This window comes from Phyllopteryx taeniolatus, chromosome 15, assembly GCF_024500385.1.
Source record: "Phyllopteryx taeniolatus isolate TA_2022b chromosome 15, UOR_Ptae_1.2, whole genome shotgun sequence".
Lineage (NCBI taxonomy): Eukaryota > Metazoa > Chordata > Actinopteri > Syngnathiformes > Syngnathidae > Phyllopteryx > Phyllopteryx taeniolatus.
The window spans coordinates 3,919,203-3,946,985 of record NC_084516.1 but is presented as its reverse complement, the minus strand read 5'-3'; the positions used below and the strand labels follow the sequence as shown (position 1 = coordinate 3,946,985).

General features: G+C 42.2%; 2 protein-coding genes across 9 annotated transcripts; both read right to left on the bottom strand.

Moving 5' to 3' along the window:
• Window positions 1-923: 923 nt before the first annotated feature.
• Window positions 924-11,671, bottom strand: c15h2orf42 (chromosome 15 C2orf42 homolog). Of its 7 annotated transcripts, none has more exons than XM_061799771.1 (10): window positions 11,210-11,671; window positions 9,554-9,940; window positions 7,837-8,503; window positions 6,727-6,849; window positions 6,566-6,670; window positions 6,074-6,178; window positions 5,885-5,985; window positions 5,641-5,803; window positions 5,383-5,562; window positions 924-4,922 (listed from the first exon to the last, which is right to left on the bottom strand). In XM_061799771.1, the coding sequence occupies exons 1-10, from the start codon at window positions 11,300-11,302 to the stop codon at window positions 4,900-4,902; spliced, it is 1,947 nt and encodes a 648-aa protein (XP_061655755.1). In that variant the 5' UTR covers window positions 11,303-11,671; the 3' UTR covers window positions 924-4,899. The 7 variants fall into 7 exon arrangements, with proteins under 7 accessions (XP_061655755.1, XP_061655759.1, XP_061655756.1 ...); XM_061799775.1 differs by adding an exon at window positions 10,389-10,509 and having other exon boundaries at window positions 924-5,562; window positions 11,210-11,300; XM_061799772.1 differs by having other exon boundaries at window positions 924-5,562; window positions 9,554-9,910; window positions 11,210-11,669.
• Window positions 11,672-12,182: 511 nt separating this feature from the next.
• Window positions 12,183-27,379, bottom strand: LOC133490127 (cytotoxic granule associated RNA binding protein TIA1-like). Of its 2 annotated transcripts, XM_061799778.1 has the most exons (11): window positions 26,906-27,358; window positions 24,075-24,171; window positions 21,852-21,950; window positions 21,108-21,162; window positions 20,355-20,442; window positions 19,307-19,382; window positions 19,106-19,211; window positions 17,833-17,931; window positions 16,340-16,424; window positions 14,609-14,893; window positions 12,183-13,264 (listed from the first exon to the last, which is right to left on the bottom strand). In XM_061799778.1, the coding sequence occupies exons 1-11, from the start codon at window positions 26,929-26,931 to the stop codon at window positions 13,123-13,125; spliced, it is 1,158 nt and encodes a 385-aa protein (XP_061655762.1). In that variant the 5' UTR covers window positions 26,932-27,358; the 3' UTR covers window positions 12,183-13,122. The 2 variants fall into 2 exon arrangements, with proteins under 2 accessions (XP_061655762.1, XP_061655763.1); XM_061799779.1 differs by lacking the exon at window positions 12,183-13,264 and having other exon boundaries at window positions 14,754-14,893; window positions 16,313-16,424; window positions 26,906-27,379.
• Between the last annotated feature and the right edge of the window lie 404 nt (window positions 27,380-27,783).

Sequence of the window (27,783 nt, the reverse complement as noted above, 5' to 3'; positions counted from 1 at the left end):
ATCTCACCTATTTGTTATTTTCCCGCTGTAAACACAACACAATGCTAGAAGGTGTCGCCAAAGCCGTCTCATACAAAAGTAGTGCTTTGGCGCCATTTTGTGCCATCTTGGTGCCAAGGAACAATGATGAAGTGAGGGGAGGAGCTTCTATTAGACACCCTGTCTAATATAAAAGAAGTATGTTGGCGCCGTCTTGTGGCATCTTTAGCCAATTCTTAAACTTTTGAGGGGGCAACAAATGCAGATTTTCGTTCGAGACACGGCTCAGTCACTCTTTGCGCAGGATTGCTGTAGCTTGTTGTTCGCCGGAATTCGAGTATACTCTGTTGCTGCTGCTTTTTGGCGCTAACGCATATATGAGGGGGGGAGGGGGGGGGGGGGGGGGAACAGCAATAACGCAAACGTTCTTCACCAGCGTAATCTCCCTATTTAACCGAGCACCCAAATAAAAAACGATAAAACCCGTGTCAGCACTTTTACAGCGTGCCATAAAGCAGGACAGCACAGGTAGCGCAAACACACACACACACAACGAGCAAAAACACTTTTACTGCGGCCAGCAAATGGACTATAGTGATTTTATTATTAGAAAAAAGAAGAGGAGGAAGGAGTTTAATGAGAGACTTTGATGTCAAACAGACAGTAGATGATTAAACATGGCTGCCAGCTGTCCTCGTAAACGCCGCCTGGTCGGACGGGCGGCGGGGGGGTTCTCGTAAAGTCGACATTACGCAGACCAAAAAAACACGTCACGACACCTGTCATAAACATTGGCGGCTGTTTATGAACGGCGGCAACCAATCGGAGGGGAAGCATGTGAGATCAAAGATTTTTTTTTTTTTTGCGAGAAAATGTCCAAAGCGGAATTTTCCAGCTACACCCACAAAGACCAAGAGCGTGCTCACAACACAGTTGTTACATGATCCAGGATGTAGTTGACGTTTAATACAAAGCAATCAAATTACATACTTGCAAACTTGTCTTGCATTCCTTTTGGTATTAAAAATAATAATAATAATTGTTGGTGTAATTGTTTTTAAATAAATGATAATACATAAAAAAATCATGCAAACAAATTTAAACAAATATGTAAATAATTTTGGTTAAATAAAAAATAAATACATTTAAAAATACAACAAATCAAGAATATAGAAAAATACATTTAAATAAGTAAGTGGACAAATAAAAATATAAATACATTCAGAAAATACGTAAAAAATAAAACATTATTAATGGACCAAATGGTGGCTATCATTAAAAACATAAATCTTTATTAACTGTACAGCAAACAGTTTATCACATTTTTAACGTTCTTAATTGTCATACATACACTATTGTCATACAAAATGTGTTAACCACAAATAGTAAAATGTGATTTAAAATAGAAGTAAAGTGGGTTACAAGTATGGTCACAAAATAAAGTCATAAGTCAAGATACCACCGTGACACACTGATAACTACAGTGGGCTAGCTCAATTTTGGTCATTTTCAAGTTCATTGCAGAAATGGATAAAGCAAGGGAATATTTTTCAGATGACTATTGGTCTAAATCAAGGTTTTGTTTCAATTTTGACATAGAGGGCTGTCCATTGTTGCATTTCACACTTTTCCTGATTCATCAGTGCAACACTGAGCCAAAAAAAAAACAACAACAAACAGCTATGCTATACATCACCTAAATTTTATTGAGGCCAAAAAACTAAATCACTCTCCTGCAAAATGATCAAAAATTTAGTTGTTCCACTCTAGTTCTCAGTGCTCGTATGCGCCTTACACATAAAAAAATGTTTTAAACATTCTTAACTGTCATATTAGTGTAAAATGAGGTCAAACACAGTTGATAGTGACATGTAAAGTGTTGTTCTCCAACAATTATGTCGTATTTAAAATCTGTAATCTTACATCAGCGGTGTTATGGGAATAAAGTCATCATTTCAGAGACTCCAATGACTTAATTAAAACAAACAAAGAAGACAATGACATGATAATTGGAATTATTAAAGACAATTTCTTTCTGGGAAGCAAACATGTTCCATGCAGAAGCCAAAAAGCTAAAGTGCTTCCTGTTGCATTGTTACGAGGAAAAACCTTTTTAACGAGAAACAGTTGTCACACAAGAATAGCTACCACCCAAATTTGTCAACAAAAACTCAAATATGCTAATGAAGCTAATGCTAATAATAGGATGAGAATGATTGAGGGCACCGATAACTGGCGTACAAGATTAGCCATTGTCCAAAATGTTTTAACAATAATCAAACACATGCTCAGGTTGCTAATGCTAACAACAAAGAACATAATGGAGGTGCACCATAATGTCAATGTGGCTTGTGAACAAAATTTACTCCCTCTCATATACTGTACATACCAATGCCAAAATTTGTCAACATTAAATGTAGGCTAATGATCCATCCATCCATCTATTTATTTTCCTGCGCTTATCCGAGGTCGGGCAGCAGCTTAAGCAGGGGAGCCTAAACGTCCCTCTCCCCAGCCACTTTGTCCAGCTCTTCCGAGAGGATCGCGAGGCGTTCCCAGGCCAGCCGAGAGACGTAGTCTCTCCAGCGTGACCTGGGTCGTCCCCAGGGAGCAGCGGCTCTACTCTGAGCCCCTCCCAGATGACCGAGCTTCTCACCCGTTCGCTAAGGGAGAACTCTAAGGGGCCGCTTTCACGCTCAGCTGCGAACCATTCCAGCAAGAGTTGGAGATCACGGCTTGATGAAGCCATCAGAACCAAATCATCTGCAAAAGGCAGCGACGTGATACTGATGTCACCAAACCGGAACTCATCAACACCCCGGCTGCGCCAAGAAATTCTGTCCGTAATGGTAATCAACAGAAACTGTGACAAAGGGCAGCCTTGGAGGAGTCCAACGTTCACTGGAAACGAATCCGACTTACTGCCGGCAATGCTGACCAAACTCCGACACCGGTGGTACAGGGAACAAACAGCCCGTGTCCCATGGTCCCGGAGCACAGGAACACAGGACTCCCTGAGGGACACAATCAAACGCCATCTCCAAGTCCACAAAACACATGTAGACTGGTTGGGCGAAGTCGCATGCACACTCGAAGAACCTGCCGAGGGTGTAGAACTGGTCCACTGTACCACGGCAAGGACGAAAACCACACCGCTCATCCTGAAGCTGAGATTCGACTTCCTGATGGACCGTCGTCTCCAGAGCCCCTGAATAGACGTTACCGGGGAGGCAAGCTAATGACGCTTATGCTAATAATAAAATGACTTCCAAGCCATTATCAAAACTGTCTTCAATAAAAACTAATAGTAAGACAAGCACAATGGGGCCGTAACTATGATGTAACCCAGGATGAACTTTGACACACCCTTGTCATACAAAGACAAACCATTGCTGCAAATGTCGAACAAAAATCAAACACATGCTAATGTTAATAATAAGACAACAGCGGCAGAGGACACGTGTTAACTCCAAATAAAAGTTTGACACCTCAATTAAGTTATGGTGTAAGTCAATTAAGTTATGGTGCAAGTCAAATGTTCGACACCAGGGGTGTGAAAGTCATTTTTGTTTCGGGACGCATTGTAGTTATGATTTCCCTCAGAGGGCCGTTAGAACAGTGAAACCATATAAATGTTTAATCAACAAATCATATTATTACCATTACACAATAAATTGAGGGATAACTAGTTTGGAAATCAGAAGACAAGGATAATAGATTGTTCAAGTATTGTTTAAGTTACTGTAGAAGAAGGGTTTGGTAACAGAAAAATGCAATATCTCAACATTATTGTTTATTATTATGATAATTTGGAATTTGAGGACAGATTTTAAGCAAAAATCACGGAAGCTGACGAGCATGATTTGCTTTTGCGGGCCACATAAAATGATGTGGGGGGCCGGATCTGGCCCCCAGGCCTTGAGTTTGCCACCATGTTCTACACGCTAACATGTCCATCAAGTATCGGTGAGCAAACTAATGCCCCCCTTTACACTTCAGGAGGCAGTAAAGAGTATCATTAGCATATCATCCAGTCTGGCTTCAGTCAACATAAAAGTGCTTGCAGCCAGTCAAGGCTATTAAGAGCATGATAGTGGGGCCACCTGGTGGCAAGGTTTGATACTACCATAAATCATTTTAAGTCTCTTGCATGGAACCCTTTTTTTTTTTTTTTTTTTCCTGTATTATTGTATACAATGAACCCTGTTCATAGCGGGGGAAGCATTCCAGACTCACTTGCGATTTTGAGACCATCCCACGTGCTTTGAACATATCAAAACACACATTCCTTAGTGCCTGATCTCACTCTCTCTCTCTCTCTCTCTCTCTCTCTCTCTCTCTGTTAAGAAGTGGGAGACTCGTTTCACGTCATTTTGAGGAAACTAAAAGAAAAAGACCACTTGGTTCAAGTCGTTTATTTGTCACTCCCAGGTGAAAGTCACTGTAAAACTAACACATAAAACAAAACAGAATTAAACATTGTGTATTTGAACAGCACAATGTTCATTCAAAACCTTGTCCATTTACAAGTCTGGTACCTTAATGCTAACACAAGGTCAAACGCCATAGAGGGGGTAATGAAATTAGCGTTGAGTTTACAGTCATTTTAAACCTTCAAACAAGTGCTAACAAGTGTTAATCACATGAAGCAGCAACATATACAGAGGATACAATGATACCCACAGACATAGTCTCTTCGCTCTGTGGGAATGACTATTACTAGTTGGGGACCTTCTCTGCCTCTTCTTCAGAATCATCTTTATTTGCCAAGTATGTCAACAACACACAAGAAATGTGTCTGTGTCCTTGTCCTCCTTGCTCTTAATCACACGGCATCTTTTCCAGTAGACCTCAGTGCTGCCCGGCATGTTGCGGGACAAAGTGAGACTACACTGAAGGTGCACAACTCTAAATTCAGACTTATCTGTAGACTGTAAAAACCCCTTCAAAGAAAAAACAAAAAAACGATGGCTTAAAAATCCACAAAAAAGCGGGGCATCAACAATGAACTGCAATATAGTGGGCGTTCACTGTAGTTTTTATGAACTCTGCGGGGTCTGCCATCGATCCTCTTTAAGTGGTGGCCCCATGAGCCAAGTTGTGGTTGCCCTGTCAGAACCTGTACTGGCCCCGTACTGTATATTCTGATGATATCAATTTTAATGATCTCATATTTAGCGTATTTTTACTGTATTATTTAAGCCTTTAAGAACACATCACTTCTGTTTACTTAGTTGTTTTGCATGTGTAAAAGAAAGAATGTGTTGATTTCATTATTTATGAAATTTGCACTGGCGCCATTGAGCCAGCGTCTCCAAGGTAAGTAAGTAAGTGTCCGGCCACCGTTCATGTCCAACCCTGCTGTCTATATTTACATATTACATGTAGATGACGGAGGCTCACTTTTGACGCATCCTGACGTGCCATGACTGTCTTTCTCCCGACATTCCAGCTGCTGTCCGCTCTGCTGGTGTCCGAACTGGTAGAGGATCCGCAGCTCACCCACGTGGCAGCGCGGTAGCACGTCGGGGCGCCACTCGATGACCAAGGGGCCGGGGTCGTTCGGGTCGTCCGAGCCGGGCCCTGGTCGGGTCGGAAACGAAAAACCTGGTCAAACAAAGGCTAAGGATACTAATGCTAATGAAAAGATGAGTGCCTCACCAACTTTGAGGAACGTCCGGAGCTCCATGGGACGAATGGGTAGCGTCCGATCCGTCCTGATCGCGTCTGGTGGCTCGGATTCGGGCAGAGGTTGAGGACAGTTAAAGCGGGAGTAGGAACCGTCCACGTTCCGGACGAAACTCTGAGTGAGCTCCAGCTGCAACTGGCAGACAGACGGCGGCAGTGCGGACATCAGACACGAGGAAGGTAAGACGACGCTTGTGGGTTTTTGTGAGGAGTTTACCTCGGGTGTGTCAAAAATGCGTTTGACCTGCGCGAGGTTGGTGATGTGCCATATGTATTTGGAGAAGGAGCCCTGAGGGATGCCGTCGTTTCCTACCAGCACTGAAGTGGACATCGAGACACATCGAGTTCGGGCTAACCTCAGTTGTCGATTAGCCTGGTTAAAAACACCAGACCGTGTGGTCCCAACCTGTGGTGAAGTCGGGCAGCCGCCTCTTGGAACCCAGCGACAGGCGATGCTGCAGGGCGTTGAAGAAGTGCTGCGGAATATGGTACACCAGAGGCTCGGGTTTTCCTGTAGGGAAAGAAAAAAAGGCATAGCTAGCTAGCCAACAGCATGTCTCAATTGCGCTAAATAACCACTGAAGCGAACGACGGTGGTCAAGTTCTTACATATGTCGAGCCCGAGGTGCGTCACAGGCCACCGTTTTGACCACGCCCAAAAGTTTAGGAAAAGTGAAATGGTGAAAACCAGTTTAACACTACATCTGATGACTACTTAGTACATACTTGTCAGTCTTGGTACAGGTTTTCAGCAATTATCTTTAAACATATAGAAAAGATTCAGAAACAAATCTCTGATTTCATTTCATAGCGTCTTCAACACCCCGGGGGTGTGCACCGTCCTGAGTTGAACTGTACCATTTGGTGAGGTGTGGTTATGTGTTTGGTCATTTCCTACCGTCAAATTGGTAGTGCATGGTCTGCTGGATCCGCTCGGTGACGCCGGCAAGCCACTGACGGAAACCCATGGACACGGAGGCCTCGTCTGCCGCTTGACCGCCACCTGAAACACGGTTGTTAAGGGACCAGGAACAAGCCATAATTGATTTGGACTAGTACCCGCAAGAGCTTCATCCAGGCGCGGTTTCTTGGCTTTGTGAAGGGATCTGACCGGTTCCGTGGGCAGTGGAGCAGGCCTATCGCAAGGAACGAGGACTCTGCCGGTTGGGGTTGGTAGAACGCCTGAAAGACACAGGTGTGTAAGGGGTATTCGAATGATGACGAAGACCAGTAGAGCCCCCGTGCACACAGGAGTTTCTGGAAAATGGTTGCATTAAAGGCAAAACAGTAGAGTTGACAATGGCTTTCAACACAAAACAGGCACTCCCATTACAAGTATTTACCACAATTTTCACTACCCTCAATTCCCATGGAAAGTTTCTAATTTGGAATATCGTGGTGCCCTGAGATACTAATTTAATTTGTTCCGTGAGCATGCATGAAACTTAAAACACTTTTATCTCAAATCATCTTTTCCCACTGAAATGAATGGAAAAACCATTAATCCGTTCCAGCCTACAAAAAAAAAAATATATATATATATATATATATTTAATAATAATAATACTTCTCATTACTTCTACTTCTTTAATATTTACAATGAGGAACATAGCACTATAATATTATACACCTGGGGGCAATATAGCATAGCCATACAGATATGATGTACATGAAGCCGATCTCACCTCCTAAGTCCACCGCAGTAATATTAATCGTGTGTAGTTTCACCAATTGTGTTCAAATATCCGTTGCTTCAAGGCAACACCATGACACCGAAGCTATTCGTTAGTCCTTCTATGGCTTTTCCCAATATGTGATAGCATTAAGTTAGAGGACTTTCAGGCCAAAGTTATGTGGTTGATTTAAATACACAAAGTAATTCTCTTAGCTTCAATCTGTCAAACTGCTGCTTGTTGTGAAGTGAGTTGAGTTCACTGGCACCGTACAGCACTTGCTCCTATTTCAAATTTGTGCACAGTTAAAGCAAAGAATTAGCCATACGGCGGCTCATATCTCGAAAAACTCCGAAGGCAGGTGACTCGTATCTCAAGGCACCAATGTATTTCCACAACAACCTATCTTAACTTCCCATGGAACTTTACAGGAAACTGTGCCGTAATTTCAATCCCTTTTGCAGCTCTATGGACTGAGGAGATGGATGACTCGTACCACTTGTCGCTGAGTTGATAAAGTCGGCAAACTCCAACGCTAGTTTCTCATCGCTGGCGAAAGCGCACACGCAGGCGTAGAAGTGCAGGCAGGGGTGCGAAGGGTCCGAGTCGTCGTTAGCACACAACGCCTCGGCCTTCCGCGGGCGGCAGGCGCAGTGAAACGCCGCCTGCCGCTGTGTCGCGACCGCCTCCCGGGCCCTCCCGCCGCCTTTCGCCACATCGGACGTTCCCCTGCTGCCACCGGCGGTCAGGTGCAGGAGGCCCAGGGGGTGCGCGGAATCCGGGCGGCACTTGACCACCAGCGTGTCCCCGGACACCCTCTGCACCAAGGGCCCCGGGGACTCGGTGGCCAGGCTCCACAGCTCCTCTTTGGCCCACATGGAGACTGTCAGCCCCTCCAGCATGGAGCTCTTGACGCTGAGAGGGGCGGCCGAGCGACGGCACTCGATGGCGGACTTGATGTGGACGCAGAGTGTGTCGGGTGCACTAGGCTCAGATCGGTCGGACCTGGAACCCTGCCCGCAGGCCGGCATGAAGCAGCGGCCCATGTTGATCTGAGAGAACAGGGGGTCCCGCTCGCCTGTGGAGATGGTGGCGTCGGTGGGGGCCAGCTCCACAAAGCCCAGCTGGGCGGATCCTCGTCCTCGGTGACAGACGGAAAACACCTGTGTTAGAGTTAAAATGACTGAAATAATATGTAGGAGTTCTGGATATGCTTAGAGATGATTCAATATTCTTGCGAGAAGGAACAACAACCACACAGCAAAAGCAGCGTACAGTACCAATTATAATCGCAGATTGGTAGGTTTTACAGTCTACAGTCATGTCTGAATTTGATTCCATTTTATTTATATAGCGCGAAATCACAACAGATGTCTCGAGGCACTTGACATAAGGTCAAGAACCACACTGCTCACACAATGGGGTCAACTGAATTTAAAATGGTGCGCTTTTAATGTAGAACCACAACGTGCCAGGCAGCACTGAGGTCTACTGGAAGAGAAGAGATGCAGCGTAATAGAAGAAGAGGCAAAAAAGGTCTCCAACTAAATTCCAGTAGTAGTAGTTGTTCCCACAGAGCAGAGAGAATATATGCCTGTGAGTAATTTTGGAGGCTTTGTTTGTATGCGTTGGTGCTCCAGGTGTGTTAAAGTAGCGGTTGTGTAAAGGTTTATACTTATAGTTACAGTGACACCTTGACTTACTGCTTTTTTTTGGGGGGGGGGGCTTTTTTTTTGTCACGAGCCATCTATTGATCAAATTTTTGCTTTGTGTTGCGACCCAAAATTTGAGTTCCGAGCGAGCCTCAGATACGCGGCTGCGAGTGAAGTGACCAAAAAAAGGAGCAATTAAGGTACTGTAATGCCCAGACCACACCCCTTAAAGGCACACATACAACACTACACTGTTGTTACTCAGCTTGTCCCAGTGTACAGCAATTACTCCTTTTCTAAGTTTATATATTTAAGTTCTCTTATTTTTGGTGTTGTAATACAATACACTGCTATTTTGCTTTTCTAAAAACAAAAAAAAATGGTAAATTTTTTTTCAGGGCTTGAATGGATTTGTGGCATTTCAATTCATTAAGATGGGGAATATTGATTGAAAATGCGAGCAAATTGAACTTGGTCACGGAATGAATTAAAGTCGTAGGGTACCATTGTATGTAAGAATTTATAGAAAATGAAGAAAGATTGTAGACATTTCCCACCAACCTGAACGCCGCCGCCTCCGTCGTCGTCGTCATCCGGCTCCTTCCTGTCGGGCTCCTCGCTGTCGATGATCACTCGGACCACCTCCACGCTGCCCTTCCGGCCCGCCCTGGCACCCGAGGAGGCGTTCCGGAGTGATATCCCGCACACCTTGTTCTTGCAGCTGAGCCCCCTGGTGCCGTTGTAGGTGCCACAGCTTGGACACTTTCGTATGCCGCGCAGGGTGGCCCTCCCCAGATTGGAGAGGAAGGCCGGGGTCACGGCGCACCCCGCTGCTTTGGTGCGAACGTCTCTCTGTTTGGCGGCAAGCGGAGCAGCAGACAGTGACGGGACGATCGGTGGGGACGCGCCCTCCATTTTCTGATTGGTCAAGAGGGAGGTGTTTGGATTCTGGACAGTTGAGGCAGAATAAACATTACAGACTGTACATACAAGCGCGCATTCTTGCGGTTTGGCAGTCGCAGATTCTGTTTTTTTTTTAACCGATATTTTGTTACGCACTGAAAAACTACCCTTTTTTTGTTTTTGTGCTCAAACCAAACCACTAACAGGATTGCTTTGGCACCATCTTGTGGCATCTTAGAAGAGCTTCATTTAGAAAAACTACGAACTGTGGGCTTGACTTGACAAAAGTATGTCGTGCTTTGCCTCGAACTTGTGGCAACGAGAGGCAATTACAATATAACATCAAAAATAGTTGATTTTTGTGAATTGTGGGCCTGTGAAGCCATTTGAAACTACTTTTTTTTTTAAATTAAAGGCTATATAAATAAACAAATTTGACTTGAATTATAAGGAGGAAGTTTTAACTTTTAGAGGAACTTAACTTTAAATTTACCATTTTGAAGCCAAGTACTTGTGGATTTTCGTGGCCCGGTCCCTATCCGGGCTTCACAGTTTGCTGAACTTTTCCTCGTCAAGTGGCCTTCCCTTTACAGCTGCAGTTGAATAGCGAAAATCTGCGAATAAGTGATGCCGCGGCCCATATAAGGGGTTTGTAATTGTGCATCGATGGCAAAAGATGCTGGCAAAGCACTTAAAATGGAGAGGTTCATAGAGTACCAACGCCATGCATCTAGCACGTACACAATTATGAACACGTTACATAAACACATTCAACACATTTTTCAAGACAAACCACCTTCACATGGGGCTCAATAGTTTAGTGAATAATCTGCGAATAGCAGCGATTTTCAGCAAATAACGAAGGACAGCCGACGCCCCCCGAAAACGAAATAAATCAGACAATGACTTTTGCCAATGCCAAACCGCGAATATGTTCCATGTACAGAATTTAATTGACATATTTCAATTTTATTTTATTGGCCAATCACAGGACACATATAGACAAACAAGCTTGCGCACCTATGGACAATTTAGTCTTCAATTAACCTAAATGCATGTTTTGAGAAAGCAGGAGGAAGCCGGAGCACCGGGACAAACCCCACGCAGGCACGGGAAGAACATGACAATGAGATTCGAACCCTGAACCAAAGAACTGTGCGGCAGACGTGCCAACCGCTACTTCAGGGCGTTGCCCTCTTTACGAGCTAATTGAAGAAAACAAACATTAACATTACTGCATCCCCATGTTCTATTTAAGATTAAATATAGCAACACGTCTCACGTGACTAAATGAATAAATGTCGCGTCAGGTACCCGGGAAGCTTCTCTTTGGTCAAACCGAGCTCCATTACTTCCTCCACGGTAGCTCGACCGTCGCCATTGCTCCTTACATCCCAACACCCGCATTGCGCCTGTAACGACACTCCGGATTGGTCGGAAAGTCACGTGAGGAGAGAGGGGCGGAGAGTCCTGGAGGGAGGCATCATGGGACCTGTAGTGAATAGCGGTTAGCACGAGTTTTTGGAGTGCACTCAGACCACGGAGGTAAAATACGTTGAATAACTTACTGTTTAATGTTTACGGCCTATTAGTATTTTCATAAAACTTATGTAATTATGACTTAGTGATAGATTATGGTGTTCTGATTTACATGCAGCCTTGGGTTTTGCCGTAGGAGCGAAAATCCGTCGTAAACCGAGGACCCCTATACTAGTATAGCCCGTTAGTAACAAACATTAGTTTCACTTTTAAAAAAAAGGCAAATAGTGTAAACGCGAATATTAACATTTTAATGTGGGCAAATAAAAAAAAAAAAAAAAAAAAAACACATGTTGCCGGAGGACCCGCACAACTGCTCATGGCAAAAAGCCAATTTGCAAACATTAGGTTTTTTTGTGCTTGGACTCAGGACAATTTGTCAAGGCTGTAAAGTTTAGGGGGTCATGCTCGGGGCTCCTAAAATACATACAAAAATCACACAGTCGCACTCTTACATTCACCATAAAAAAAAAACCTCCTGATTTAACTCACTTCTCACTTACACATTCACACTCGCATTTCACTCTCATATTTAGACAGTCACGCATTCACATAGTCATATTCACTCCCTTTCAAACATTTACTCATGCACTCTGACATTCTCACACACATTCTAATCTCACATTTTAGACACTGACAGTCACACTCATTTGCACTTTTAACATTCACACGTATTTACACAGCCACATAATCCAAACTCACCATCTCCCATTCACACGCACTCACATATTCACGCACACAAACTTCCTGAATGAACATCATGTCTTTATACAGATACAATTGAACAGAGCGCTCGGTTATTTACAATAAGACTTCCAAAATGATATTACAAAAGAAGGTGGAATGCAAAACAAACAAAAACACTTCAAATTGAGTGATTTTTTTTTTTTTTTTTTTTTTTTTTTAAGTAGTTGTGCAATATTTGTCTGCCTGGTAAGTAAAGACGAGCGTGGCAGTTCTATTCCCTGCGAGACATTGAAAATCCAATTTAAAAGATAAAAAATAAAGTTGACAGCCGCTCGATGCTTTCTAAACAAAACCGTGGTTCCATGGCATCACTGCAACATTTCCCCCCCCCTCCTTAAGACAGTAAAGTCCCCCGAAATGAAAGGAAAGGCAAAAAGCTCTTTACACAAGCTGAGAAAGAAGAACAATGGCAAAACTAAAAATAGTGTAGTCCTTCTTTCGGTTTTGAGAGGAGCGTAGGGGTGGCTGGGGGGACGATAAGAACCAGACTTGTGTGTCAAAGTGTCAGTTCGTGCACACAAAATCGTTCAGGCTGCTCAGTCCCGTACTCTTTGCTTCTTCCTCAGTGATTTCCTACATTTCACAGAATGACTTCCGCACCCTGAGAACAGGCCAGGACTAACGGGGGAGGGGGGCGACAACACTGATCGGAGGAGGGGTTTGGGGGGTGGGGGGTGGATTGCATGAAGATCTCTTTGGCTCTGCAAACAAAACCTGGCGACAGAAAAACACCTTAACCACAACCGCCTTTCACTAATCTAAACTGTAGCTGTGCTCAACTTGTAATGTACATGTTGCCCGGTGATGGCATAGAAGATGAGAGGTGCATTTTTTTTTTTCGACCAACAGGGCCAATTTAAAAAAAAAGAAGACAAAAGAAAAAAGAATGCCAGACTGGGGTCCCTAACCAAAAAGTAATGTGTGGCGTCCAGAGGGCAAGATCAGTGGGTGTGGAAGCCAGCCGTACCAGCCATGCCAGCCTGGTTGGCGAGCATGGTGCCGTTGACGCCCTGGCCGGGCTCCACCATACCGCCGTTGCTCACGGCGCCCACGCCGGTCCACCCGGCGCCAGAGGGAAGAGGACTGCAAACAAGCAAAAACAGAGAGTTCATGTTTCTACTACAACATTATGTATGCAAACTATCACATTTGGAAAAAAAAACATTAACGCCTTGTTAATCACAATATTCTACTGAAATATTAATGTATTAATTCAAATGCGAATCGTAATTTAAAAATAATTGTATTTAAATACATTTATTTTATGGCCAATTTTCAAATGCTAAGACTCAGTTGTTCAGGGGATTTTTTTTAAATTAAAATATATAGGAGAACATTTAATTTATGTATTTTGTTATATGTAGTTCAAATGGAAAATATATTTCAAATTTATATATTTATTCTTATATAATTTAAGATTTAAATTAATTTAAAATACGTCATTTCTTATTATTTTATATTTTATTATTTTGTGTTTATTTATATTCTTAATCTTATTTTACATTTAATACTCATTTTATGATATCCTTTTAGTTTAAATTAGGGTTTGGTATTTTGTTTTATTTTATTATTAGGTGATAAATGGCCACTGAACATCCTTGTGCATTTTAATTAATTCATATTTTATTCATTCATTCATCTTCCATTCCGCTTATCCTCACTCGGGTCACGGGCGTGCCGGAGCCCATCCCAGCCATCTTCGGATGAGAGGTGGGGTACACCTTGAACTGGTCGCCAGCCAATCGTAGGGCACATCTAAACAAACAACCATTCACACACTCAGTCACACCTACGGGCAATTTAGATTCTTCAATTAACCTACCCTGCATGTTTTTGGGATGTGGGAGGAAACCGGAGTACCCGCAGAAAACCCACACAGGCACGGGGAGAACATGCAAACTCCACACAGGCAGGGCCGGGATTTGAACCCTGGTCCTCAGAGCTGTGAGGCAGATGTGCTAACCAGTCATCCACTGTTCCACCCATTCATATTTTAGTATTTGATTTTGAGACGGCGGCCGACTGGTTAGCAGTCGACCCTTGTGAGGATAAAGGGGTACAGAAAATGGATGGATGGATGGATGATTTTGACACAAAAAATGGGTACCAGCATACCCTTGAGCTTATATAATAATAATAATAAAAAAAAAAAAAAAAAAAGCATATCCTTAGCCTAACAGCCTAACTGTCGAAGTCATTTTTAACTGTCACAATATTATAACCATAATGTGCTTGCTAAAAATTGGTTTTTTTTTCCTTGTTTGTTTGTTTAGATTCTCAGTCTTGGTAATCAGCACAGGTTGAATTGAGGCAAGTGGACTCGTTTGTTGAATTTGTTTTACGTTTTCCTAAAATGTTAATAAATGATTTAGTAGGCTAGCAATATGTTGTGATTTGAGAGAGTAAAGGCGGCACCCAAGCACTCACTTGTAGCACTGCTGATCCCAGCTCTGCCCGTAGACGCCGTAGCTGGGCACCTGCCAGCCATTGGGCACATACTGGCCGATCTGCTGCGTGTTGCCGTACCACTGCCCCCACTGGCTGTAGGGCTGCGCCGCGAAGCTCACCGTGCTCTGAGGCATCTGGACCTGCTGTATGGGGCTGACCATGTCTGTGGTCTCCTTGCCCCAGTAACACTTGACCACGAAGCCCTCCACTGACGTGCCGTTGACGGAGACGATAGCGTGGGCGGCTGCCTCGTGAGAGTTGAACCTACGCACGTGAAGTTAAGACAAAGTGTCACTTTTGGTAAAATGACATGAGACACTAAAGGCTTCTTTATACTCGCACGGACGGCGACCGCGCTGACGTCACTGCGGCTGTTCCACGCGTAGTTTGCCTTTATACTCGAGCGCAACCCACGCACGCTGTTTTGAAAGTGTGCTGCAGTTCTCCTCCAGGTCGGGGGTGTCGCTACGGCTGGTATTGGCTAGGACACCACAGGGTGGAGTTTACTCTGCATTTTTTTTGCCATTTCCGCTAGCCGTTTATACTTTCCTTTCAGTAACAAGGAACAATGGTGACCGCGACAGAAGAAATGGACCTAGATGACCAGATGATACGTTTAATTATGCTGCAAAATCCATCAGGAAGGCGGCGACATAGATGGTATGTAGAACCAAGGGGCACGCTGCTACGTCATCACAGCATGTGACTAAAACGGACCAATCACGAGAGATGATCTTCGTGGCGTTTGACGCGCAGCAACTATTTTTGTCGGGTGCGCGGCAAGCTACGCAGAGGAGCTGCGCGGGGCAATTCGTCGGTCACGTGATGCAATGCGGGCGTTGTCGGACGCACGACCGCGCAAGTATAAAGAGGCCTTAAGACATAGCGATATGGACTTCAAATAAAAAAATGTAGCTAAAAAATATGTATTTTCTGCCCTTGGCTTACAGAAAAAGCAAGTGATAATGACATTACATTAAAACCCCTTTATTCGCAGGAAATAGTGAAGACCCACAAATTATTGGCTTATAATTGTGTATAGATGCCACAAGATGACAAAGCACTTAAATCAGAGAATTATAAAGCACCAAACACCATGCATCTAGAATGTACACAAACATTAACCCATGTTACATAATCGAATAAGCTATTGAGAGTAGCTGCATCGGGAAAGAAGCAGAAGCATACTTTAACAGATGCATTCAAGGTCCACCAGCAAAACAGGACATCTCAAACGCAGACAAAAAACACTGAATGAAACCGAACAACCCCGAGATTCCACCAGATGCACCTAAGTAATAATTTTATTGCTTTGTTCTGAGCAAAAAAAGTGCACACAGTGGACATTTCCAGCAAATATGGATGGGTGAGAAAAAAATCTGAAAATGCAAATTGACTATTGCCGAACGGCAAATGTGGGGGTTCACTGCATTTAAAACTGGTTTTGTTTTGTTTATTTTCACCTTTCTGGTATTTGCTTTATTTCGAAAGATCCCAAACAAGCTTTGAAATCATTTACCACCCCAAGAAAGTCACAAGATGGGTTGGGGAAAAAAGGCATTAACTGTAGTGACTGGCCAAGTTATCGACACAGAGTTAGTTTTTTGTAAACTAGATCCTCTGTGCGCGGCCATGTTGTTAGTGAAAACAGTGGGATAAAATTGAATATTGGCCCAGCCTTACCAGACACTTTACAGCTTCAAGACTGACCTCACAAACGAGTAGCCCTTATCCGGGAAAACGCGGATTTCCATGATTTGTCCAAAAGGCGAAAAGGTCTGTCTCATGATTTGCTCTGTGATGAGAAAAGAGTTTTGAGTATTAATATCAAAAGGAGACTATGAATTTTGCTCTCAATTTAAAACAGTTCCCGGTTGTCTTATTAACTTATCTGTGACATACGTTTGTCCAAACAGATCATCATCATTTTAATTGTACTATTTATCCATCCATTTTCCATGCTCCTTATCCACACTATGGAGCCTAGCCCAGATGACTCTGGGCAAAACGCGGGGTACACTCTGAACTGGTCGCCAGCCAATCGCAGGGCACACTCACATTCACACCTACGGACAATTTAGAGTCTCCGAATAACCTATCATGCATAAATTTTTTGGATGAGGGAGGAAAGTAGAGTACCCAGAGAAAACCCACGCAGGCACGGGGAGAACATGTGAACTACACACAGGCGAGGCCGGATTTGAACCCGGGTCCTCAGAGCTGTGAGACGGATGTGCTAACTAGTCGCACACCGCGCCGCCCTAGTCTAGTTATAATTGAATTTTTATTTTTAATAATGAAACAACATTGTTCATTTTACTTTTTCAATGTTATTATTACAATAAATAAATTTTATCAATTAAAAAGGATAGATTTAACAGATTTTAACCAATTTTGGCAAAAAATGCTAAATTAATGCAATAAATGTCACAAATATTTAATTGCAATTAAACTATTATTTAAGAAAGTTAATATAAGTTGTTCATTTGACTTTTTCATATAACACTATAAAAAAGAGATGAACAGACATTTTAATGTATTTTGGGAAAAATATTGCAACAACTATTAAATAATAAATTCTATACAATTAAGTCAATTAAACATATCTTCGCTGTTGGGGCAAATCCTCACACCTGCCAAAAAAAACAAAAAACACTATCTTGCTTGACTTTCAAAACTCCGCTTCCTTCAAATTGCTATATTGTTATGTTTGTACACGAACATCAACAAAACACCACTCCAAAGTCACGTTCAATCGCTAATTGAATATGCAAACATTTTTGCTAATTTACGACGCTCCCAGCCACCCTCATGAAAGTGTTCACTCACGCCAAGCCCACAACCGTAAATAAAAAACCTTTAATAGTTCACAAAAGCAAATCATCTTTAAATGCTTTTTCAAAGGTCTTAAGAGCCATGAGTGACGCAATAAATAAAACAATGAGCTGACTAACCCCGTGTATTAATCTGCACGCAGACTTACCTCCATGGCTCATGACCTTCCTTCTGCAACGAAGTAACACAGCAATCGATTTTAACAAACCAAGCCTACTCAAACGTATCTATCCTGAGCATGTTCACTCTTTGTTTCAAAAACATCCAGACTTTCAATATGGCAACAATCGGCATTTTTATTTTGGGCAATGGAGCCAACTGCTTTCCCCACACAATTAAAAAGTCAATTATCCATAATATATCCTTACCTGTGAGGCCTGCCGTGACTCCTCCGCAGTAGACGGTGCAGTTACTGGGACTGGACTGGTTCACCACCTCATCGAAGGATAGCTGCTTCGTGGTGCTCGCTGCCAGACACAACATGGCATTGACTTTTTTATACTTGTATGACAGGTAAGAATGTTAACATGTCACTGACAACATTGCCTGTGCAATAACGGTTTTGTGATTCTTTGAGATATAAATCCTTAGAGAATATTTGAAAGTTCTAATAAATAAAGGAATCTGATTGCTTACAAATTTGCATAGCTACCACGTTGAATTTGGCACATTTTTGTAGGTCACGCAAGGTAAAATGTTACAATTAGCAAGACATCTGTAAAGCTGAATGAACTATTCAAGGACAATCAAATCATTTTTTTTAACATGCATAAAAACACTTAAGTCCAGCACTTTTGTTCATGATGAGCAGATGCACAAAAATCAATATAATCACAAGAGTGGGCGTCTATTTTCGGCTTAAAGGTGCCATAGTTGTGTATGCATTCCCAGTTTAAAACTTCAATGGATTGCATTCAGGACAGCTTTAGAACAACTTTTCACATTTCCTAAATTCACATATTGTTCATTATTCCACGATGTCCACAACAAAATTGCCACATTTATGCAGACGTAATGCAAATTTTCCTAATCATTCCCCATTTCTTGATCGATCCAAACCATTACAACTTTAAATTGCTCAGTTCATTCAGGATTTCTTAGGCGCGCTTTCACATTTCAACAATTGCCACTTAATGATGCATGAGAGAACATTTACAAATTAAGAGCTATTACATATTTACCTAATCTTTCCATTTTTTTACAATTCAATTAATTCCAACACACACCCTCAAAACTCACATTTTATAATTCTATCTAATCCTTTCACATTTTGACTGATTCACCTCATTCCAACTTCAAACTGTTCTGTGCATTGTGGGAACTATTTTTACAAATTCACATTTTCCACCCCAAATCGATGCAATGTTTTTACTTTACTTTGTTTTATTCTGGTGTCTGCAGCCAGGTCGGCATTGCAAATGAGAATCTGCTCACAACTGTCTTAGCTGGACAAATAAAGGTTGAATAATGAAAATAACTCCTCCTGCCACATTTTTCTAACCAATTTTTAAATTTTCTACACCTCTTATTCTATACCTCAACAGTTTGTTAAATTCTACAGCAATTCAATTTCTGTCAGCTTTTCTGCATTCAAATGCAATTTCAACAGAAACTGCATTCTCTAGTTCTTACTAAACTCACTTTCATTGGTGGTTTTGGGCGTGGGCTTCCGTGTGGCCCAGTTGGTCCTGATCTGCCGCCCTCCCAACCACTGGCCTCCCATCTGCTGGATGGCGTTCTCCGCGTCCTGAACAACATCAAGGACAACAACAACTGCGTCTAGTAGGCGACTCCACAAGTCGTCCGCAGTTTGAAATGACGGGATGAGAACGGAACGCTCACCCATTTGTTGAAGAAGGACACGAAGCCGTAGCCTTTGGACTTGCCGGTGGCCATGTCCTTCACCACCCGGCAATCACTGCGAACAAACACACACAAGCAGAAGTATTGTTGTATGCTCCGTTTGTACGAGTTGCTGCTCCATGTGTGTTAAAGTAGAAGTTGTTTGAAGGTTTATGACGGCCGTACCATGTATGCTAATTTCCATTAGCCCGTCTATGGCGTTCCACAATACATGTTAGCATTAAGCTACAGAAACTAACTAACAAAGCAGTGAGAGGTGCAAACACGCATTACTGAATTCTAGACTTGACACCGAGAGTGGATCGCGCTGTATTATAAGGACAAAATGGGGAAAAACGTGTGCGGGTGGTCACCGGTGCTCAGGATAGGAGAGGACGTTCGTTTAAGACTTGCTTGAGGTATGTTCACGTACTTCTAATACGATACGGCTCGCAAGCAGACAACAAAACGTTATGTAGCCTAGGAAGCTACTGCTAGCACTGACGGTTGTACCGGCGTTCTGTCGAATCCTGCTCTAAAGTTTCGGTGTGGGTGAACTAATTTAATTACAATAAAGTAATTTAATTACAGTAAGTTAGCACCTATTATTTCTATCATGTTGTAATGTTGGTTTGACCTGACTGATTAGAATACACCATCTGACTAGAGCAGTGATTTCCAACCTTTATTGAGCCAAGGAACATATTTTACAATTGAAAAATCTCACAGCAGACCAACAAACAAAAATGTCACATTTTACGGATACATTCATTACTGTAATTACTTCCTGCCACCTAATAGAATACCATTCATTTGTTCTGTCTGTCAGTATGCCTCACTGGCATAAATAGAGGAACAAAGCTACGTTATTGTAAATATACTTTTTTGAGCAATTAAGTACACAGGTATATACAGTAAATTAACAGGTCATTTAAATAGACACATTCCTCCATCTTGTGATCAGATCAGTGATCGGTTATCGTTTTTTTTAAACTCGCTGATCGGTCCCAAAAATCCTGATCGTGTAACGCCTACTGAATTCACTTACGATATTTTCCCAAAGGGACCGAAAGCCGCCTTGATGTCATCTGTGGTGATCTCAGGACTTAGATCTCCGACAAAGACGTGGAAGTGACCTAAAACACACGTTTTCAGCATTTGCGTATTGACGAAGCACACACACAGCAAACAAGTAGGGAGGGATGGCCTTTGAACTAACTTTCCTAAAAGGGGGACAAATGATGGAAAATTTACTTGAAAATTGAAAATACTTGAAATACAAATACTTGGGTCTATCGCGTGCCTACCCACCTATAACGTATAAAATTAAACTACCAACCTTATTTCTGAAAATGTCTGCGAGCGAGTCGCTTGAAATAATTCCCAACTGTGATGTAACAGTGGGGCTAATTTATATAATCCCACCTTCACACACTTTCTCCACCAGTGATTAGAAGGCGAGGAAGGTGAAGATCTGCCACTTTCAAGCTGCCGCCTTACTACTCTGTCTGAAACACTATCATACCAGAGCCAAAAGGTACACAGAACTGCATTGATCATTTTTTTAATTAACAGATTAGCATTAGCTGTGCTCCTGCCTCCACGAGTGAAAATCCTTCAATCGTCTTTGTCTGTCGCTGATTTTCACACATTGGCGCTTCGCTTCCGCAAGTATAAACAGTTCGGCTCGTTCAAACCCCCAAGCTTTGACCCCACTGGGCGGACAATTTAGGACCATGCCTAAACACAATGTTAATAAAAAAATTTTTTTTTTTTTTTTTTTTTTTTTATTTGCACGTACTGCTTGTGTCCTTCTTTTGGCTGGTCGGCGTGGTGGCCCAGTTGACCTTGACTTCCTGTAAAGAGACACAATATGGCGAGGAAGCGCATGAGAGACATTAGCAAAGAGGTGGAAGGTGCTTTTTCCCCCGATTAGACCACTTGTCACACACCACTTTTACTTCTATTCGCTGATGTTAAGGTTGTTGTTTTATATGTGGCTTTTGTTCTGCATCAATACATACCACTACTGATTTATGTAATTGTACATACCCTTTCATAAACTAAACACACAGTAAGAATATAAAAATGGGAGATCAAGATGTCACACCCTCATAAACCAGGAGAAATGTCAGTCAAAAAAATTTGGAGTAAAAACTGAAGGAAGTAAGGTCCAAATAACAAGGGACTTACAAACAAGTGAATTTTACGAACTTGTTATACTCCTCAAACGCTCCTTCAATACCTGTTGAGGAATAGAATATTTTCAACTGAATGTTTGTCTTGCTGCAAGTGTGGCGTCTAGTGGTAATAAGGTGGTATATCAAATAAAGAAAGAATACACACACACACACACACACCAGTTAAAGAGGTAGAAGAGCATCATCATCCTTTAGCCTTTGTCGAATACAGTAAAACTAGGGGGAGGGGGGCTTTTAAGGTTTAAAATGTTTCTTTGCAGGGGGAGGGGGGGGGTGTTTACATCAAGGTTGGCCCACCCGGCCCGGTCCGAGAGGCCCCCGCCGAAGGAGATAAGATAGCTTACCTTACCAAGAATTTTCCGACCGTTCATGGCCGCAATGGTGGCCATGGCGTGTCTATGCTCATAGAATTCCACAAAGCAGTAGGGATCGTGACCCGCCGTCTGGAGTGGAAAAGATACACACAAATACACATGTATAATTATTGACAAATGTGGTATTGAGGGCGTCGAATTTCAAGCCCACAAGATGAATGCAGAATGGCCCATCCTTACATTTTACGGTAGCATCGGTGGCTTTTCACTAATTTAGTACAGATTATACAGATACTGTATCTAGTTGTGGCCATCGGTACTTATTACGCGTTTGTTTTCTTACAGTTTGTTCAATAAAGCAATTGAAAGAGCGTCGACTGCTGTCTCTATCATTGACCGCTTTTGGGAGAATTACAGTGTTCTAACTAGCGATGGTAGACTATAGTCAATAAGATAATATCTAGGGTTTACACGATCAGGATTTTTGGGGCCAATAACCGAACAGCGAGTTTTAAAAAAACGATAACCGATCACAAGATGGAGGAATGCGTCTATTTAAATGACCTGTTCATTTACTGTATATACAGGATTCGACAGAACGCCGGTACAACCGTCAGTGCTAGCAGCAGCTTGCTAGGCTACATAACGTTTTGTTGCCTGCTTGCGAGCCATATCGTATTAAAAGTATGTGAACATACCTCAAGCAAGCCTTAAACGAAAAGTCCTCTCCTGTCCTGCGCATCGGTGACCACCAACACACGTTTTCCCCCCATTTTGTCCTCATAATATAGTCGGCGCGATCCACTCTTGTTGTGGTCGCCACGGTAACGAGTTTATCCGGTCGCATTTGAGTTGACAAGATAAAGCCCAATGGTCGTAAAAACGGGATGTGGTGGTATCGGAATACCAAGATTTTATTGTAGTAGTCTGAGCAAATTTGTCTTATAGTCTGATCCGGGCATTACGTGTTGTCTGTCTTAGACATGTTGTCTGTTCCACACCGCTGACATGTTTTTTTTTTTTTAATAACTATTGGCTGTCAGATATTTACAGGATTACGCCAAAAGACACACGACAAGGCTAAAAATAAACTAGCTTTTGGATTCAAGTATACTGTGCACAATGGCGACGCAGAGTAAATGTCTTTTGCGCAGACGATCAATGAGGGCGAATTATGACATTAAAGCCGATCAGCATATAATGCTAATTATCGGTCAATACCGATAAAATCGGTGTAAAGTCTAATATCCATCAATTATGTGTGACGTGATGCGAGACTTTGGAAATTCTCTGCCTTTTACGAACTCTTTCCTCCTGGCCCACCGCCATTTCCGCAACTTATTTTTACATGCAGGTGCGTGCAACTGCAGTAACATTAGTCAATGTGGAATAATGATCCCTGCGAAGCAAAGATTTTGCTTCGACCTTTTCAAGTTATTAGATTAATCGTTTCAGCCCTATTTTCAATCCTAAATTACAAACAGCAAAACAGTCTGCTTTAAAACACATAATGCTATATTGTATTGTAAAGCAATTTCCTAACCTTTATCCCAAAGTCAACTTCTTTACAGGAGAAAAAACTCACAGGACACCGCCAAACAAAATTGTCACAAACAAAATGCATAACGTAATAATGACGACCTTGTCTAAATTTAGTCAAGACTGTCAAATTTGAGCCTGTTTAGTTTATGAATAGTAACAAGTGGATACACAGGGTAATTGTACCTCCTGCCATCTAGCAGAACAGCATTTAATTGTTCTGCCTGTCACTATACGTCACTGCCATAGACAGATGAACAAAGCTTCATTATTTGTCATAAATACATGATTTTTAGACCAATTAAGCAAAAATTTATAATTTCCCACAGCACACCTGAGTATCTCTCATGGTGTGGTTGGAAATCACTGCTGTAAAGTATCATATAGTAGTCGGAAGCCCAAATTACTCAACTGCAAGGGGATACCAGGCATCGATTAGCAGCTATTGCTTGTCAGTGCCATATATACAGAACCAAGTCTGTTACAGGCAGGGAAAAGGGGACAATCATTCCTGAGAGGGGAAAAAACAGGAGTCTGTTTGAGGTGCAGTGTTTATTCAAGTCGACAACGCACCCTCGCGATAAATTGGAGCACGGTGTCAATTAGTCACTATTTGAAGAAATAGCCTTTTTTCCATCTGAACCAACAGTTACATAGCACTGAAAGCAGTCCACAATTTGATCTCCAGTACTAGATTTCATGAACTGAACTCACATCTACGATCATTTTACAGCTCTTGCAGGGTCCGATCTGGCCAAACAGCTCCAGGACGAGGGCTTCTGTCACATCTCGCGACAGGTTCCCCACATACCTGCACAAGCAAACAAGAGATGGGAGAGTTAGAGAGAAACATTGCTTTTTCATTATTATTCATTATTATTAATTGATAGAGGTGTCGCGTAGGCTAGGGGTCCCCAACCAGAGAGCAGAGAGACTGAACAAAAAATATTTTAGAAACCCTGCAGTTGTGTTTTGTAAATTGGTGTTAAAGTTCTATATGTTCCAACTGTCTGCGAGGCATTGAAGGTGTCGAAATGTGATCGTATGAGCGATCGGGGGGGTTGGGGCGATCGCAAAAGCGAGCGATGAAGGTTTGTGTGGAGGCAGAAGGCAGACAGTTCAACGAACAACTAGTTCAATTTTTTTTGGGGGGCGTTGGTATGGCTGACAGTATCCATTCATCATCTCAATAAAGAGGTGCTTGATCAATCCCCAAAGGTCCTGATATGACGCTGCCTACAATATTTTACTGATGGTCAGGGTCTGAAACTAGTATTTGGAAAATCAGCTGCATCCACCCGTGCCTTTATCAAAACGCTCATCTCGGTCCGACGATACGGGAAAATGGTAAGCCCACAGGCCTGCAAAAATGAGTAAATTTTTGGAGAACATGAAATAAAGAGAAGTGGCCAAATAATGAGATAGAAGGGGCAAAAACTTCAAAGAAAAGAAACCTGTATTTAATAGTCAATCTCGACAGTCCTACTCCTACTGAAGGTATGGGTTTATTGCTGGTTTACTTGCATGCACCAAACCCGCTCTGTATAATATGGGGGACAGGCTGGCAAATGAGGTAATCAATCAAGCCACCAAAACTGCTTCGACATGTAGAGCCCAAGCACCTGGAAACAAAAGACAAGCTTTGGAAAAAAAAAATTATTTAGGAAAAAGTTTGCATCACTGAGGAGAAACAAGCACAGGGCTTCCACTAATTGTAACAACTACATTCAGCATAATGCTGAGTTGTATTTTTAATCATTTATTTGGAAGGTATCTTGCACATAAAACAGGGGTTCACTGCATTGCAAACAAAATTTTAAGTTGCAAGATTTGGTTTCTATGTCCGAATGTTAAGTAGCGTATCATCCATAAAATGGCTAATATATAAAGTTATTTTCTTAAAATTAGATTTTTATTATTATTATTATTTACGACTCAATCACTGCCACGGACGTTTATTTTCATCAACTGAAATCCAACCATTTACTCCCATCGGCGAAAATATTAGTAAAGTACATTTTTCAAGAGGTAGGCGTGGAAGAGAGTCTTGCCCAGCTTGTCTGTGAAATCCAAGCTTCAACACAACTGTAATGACAACAGACCGCAATAGATGGCAGCGTTGCATTGCTTTGGATTTGCGTTTGACTTGAAGCAATAGATTGGGGGTGAATCTTGGCTTGTCACATCGATCTCGAGGAAGAAAAATGCTAACACATTGGAAGTCAAACAAGTTCAGGCAATTCAAACAGAGTATGTTAAAAACAGTGTGTCACGGTTGGTAGTCGACAGTGTGTTTCCATTTTGTGAATGAGGAGGGCCGTTGAAAAAAGCCACTGATGTTCAAATTGAGCAATGCAGTGAGTCAGCGTTACAAGTACGTTTTAATTGTATATCCATAAATAATTTTGCCATCAACAGCCATTTATCAGTCTTGACTTTGTTGTTGTTTCTTTTCACACAAAAAAAATTTCTCTGTGAAACCAACCCATGTTCTACTGCTGATTACTAAAGAACTGAAAATGCTTGAAACAGTCTTTCAGTCTTGCTTTTGTTGTTTTATGGTTTGAGGTGTCACAAAAGCCAAAACTATTGGCATCAAAGTCACTGTTCTGCTTGATATGTTTATTTTCACACCAAAAATGCAATACCCGTGTTCCACTGCCGATTACTAAAGAGCATAAAAAGCTAGAAAAACTTTTTCTCTGGTGAAAGAAGAATGTCTACTCTTGGTAGTTTCAGTGCTTTAATTGTGACAGTACACAATATTATTTAAAGATGAGTGAAAATGAGCTAAAATGCCTGTTATACCATTTTGACAACTGCCGGCAAAAATGAGGTAATTAGAGTGATTGGTATTTCACAAGTTGTGAAGCAGGGATAAGATTATTTGTAATTATTTTTAAGAGTGATGTTACACAACGAGTATGTAATGATAGTCAAGTGTTTTCGAATCATTGTTCAACACATTAATACAGGCATAAACGGGGGGAGTCTATTATTCGTCAAATTTTCCTATTCGCGCAGGGCCTTGGGTCCCTATCCCCCGCGAATAGCGAGGCTTTAATGTACAGCACTTCATGCTTCTAATTTGACCTGAATTTACCTCGAGCTGCAAGCTTTTAAAATAGCACCGAGCTAATCTTAAACCAGGAAATAACAGTGCAGACAACCAACCGGTTTTCATCGTGAGCATCGCTTAGCCGCCTGTCATGTAAATGAATCTAACAGCGTTAGAACAACAAAGCGACGTGGACATAAAACGAAACATAAAAGGCCCCAAATGCTCGATTTTTAATTGCTCGCTTTGTGAAATTAGCTTGTTAGCACACCAAAATGTACACACTCTTCGTAAAAACGTGTATTTTCTCTCCATCACATCAAGTGGTAAAAACAAAAAAACAAAATAAAAACGACGTTTTACCGGTTTATTGTGCATTTTGTATCCGTTTTGAGTCCCCGGTTGATGGGTGCATTAGCACGTTAGCTCCATGTTACGTGAGCAACACAAGTGAGCTAAGCTAACAAGACAAGCGAAGCACACTCACAGGGTTTTGGGCTGTTCATCGTCCATCCTGTTTCAAACTTTGCTGGCCAACACCGAGTCGCAAACGCGGGGCGGGGGGCAAGTCCACGACTGTCGCGGGCAGCTGCCGGTGACACCGTGTCCGCTTGTGTTTTTGTGGCGCAGTACGAAGACGATAATGCCGCCGAGACTGACGGGGGTGGGGGGAAGAAGCTCCGGAGCGAACAATGGGGCAGCCGACAAAGATGGCGCAGCGCGAGGCCCTGTGCTGACGAGAAAGGCGCATGCGCGACACTAAGGCTTTAAAATAAAAAATACAACAATAAACAAAGTAGTCATCAAATTTGTCGCTGGAGATAAAAAAAAAATAAAATAAAATCACATTATCACTTTCTCATCAAATTTATCAGGGCAAAATGTTTCTAAATGTCTCAATACGTGTATTTTGTAGTTCGAGCCAGCCCTGACTGTCAATCAATACCCACACAAGGCACCAAAGCCGTAGAAAACTAAATCTGGACACAGTTTGAACTCCTCGTACTCCTACGCATTGGTTAAATCCACATCACGTGGTTTATGGGCGCCATGTTGTTTCTAATCCCGGCATTGCCTTGTGTCAGTGTCGGACAGTTCTTGGCCTTTTGAAGTGGATTTTTGGCGATTTGTGGCAAAATGGTTTGTTGTGCGGGTGTACGATGTTCCACTCCTCCCGGACAAGCCGTGCAGATGTATCGTTTCCCGAAAAAAAAAAAAAAAAAAAAGAGGCCTGTGGGAGGTAAACCTTATATTAATCAAATATCAAAATATACCATCATTACAAAGAGAGAATTTATTTTGTTTCAGAAATTATATTTTTTTTTTTCAAACGCCTGCCTGGCGTCGTTCTGATGGCCTTGGTAA

What these genes read in the sequence shown, in the direction of transcription:
- c15h2orf42 (XM_061799770.1), bottom strand. Translation starts at nt 11,302, where the DNA reads ATGCGGGTGTTGGGATGTAAGGAGCAATGGCGACGGTCGAGCTACCGT. An exon ending in CATGCACTACCAATTTGACG is followed by an intron (nt 6,179 to 6,565) that starts GTAGGAAATGAC and finishes CTTTCCCTACAG; the next exon opens with GAAAACCCGAGCCTCTGGTG. An exon ending in CCGGACGTTCCTCAAAGTTG is followed by an intron (nt 5,563 to 5,640) that starts GTGAGGCACTCA and finishes CGACCCGACCAG; the next exon opens with GGCCCGGCTCGGACGACCCG.
- LOC133490127 (XM_061799778.1), bottom strand. Translation starts at nt 26,931, where the DNA reads ATGGACGATGAACAGCCCAAAACCCT. An exon ending in GTCGGAAAATTCTTGGTAAG is followed by an intron (nt 21,163 to 21,851) that starts GTAAGCTATCTT and finishes GTCTCTTTACAG; the next exon opens with GAAGTCAAGGTCAACTGGGC. An exon ending in CCAAAAGAAGGACACAAGCA is followed by an intron (nt 20,443 to 21,107) that starts GTACGTGCAAAT and finishes CGTGTGTTTTAG; the next exon opens with GTCACTTCCACGTCTTTGTC.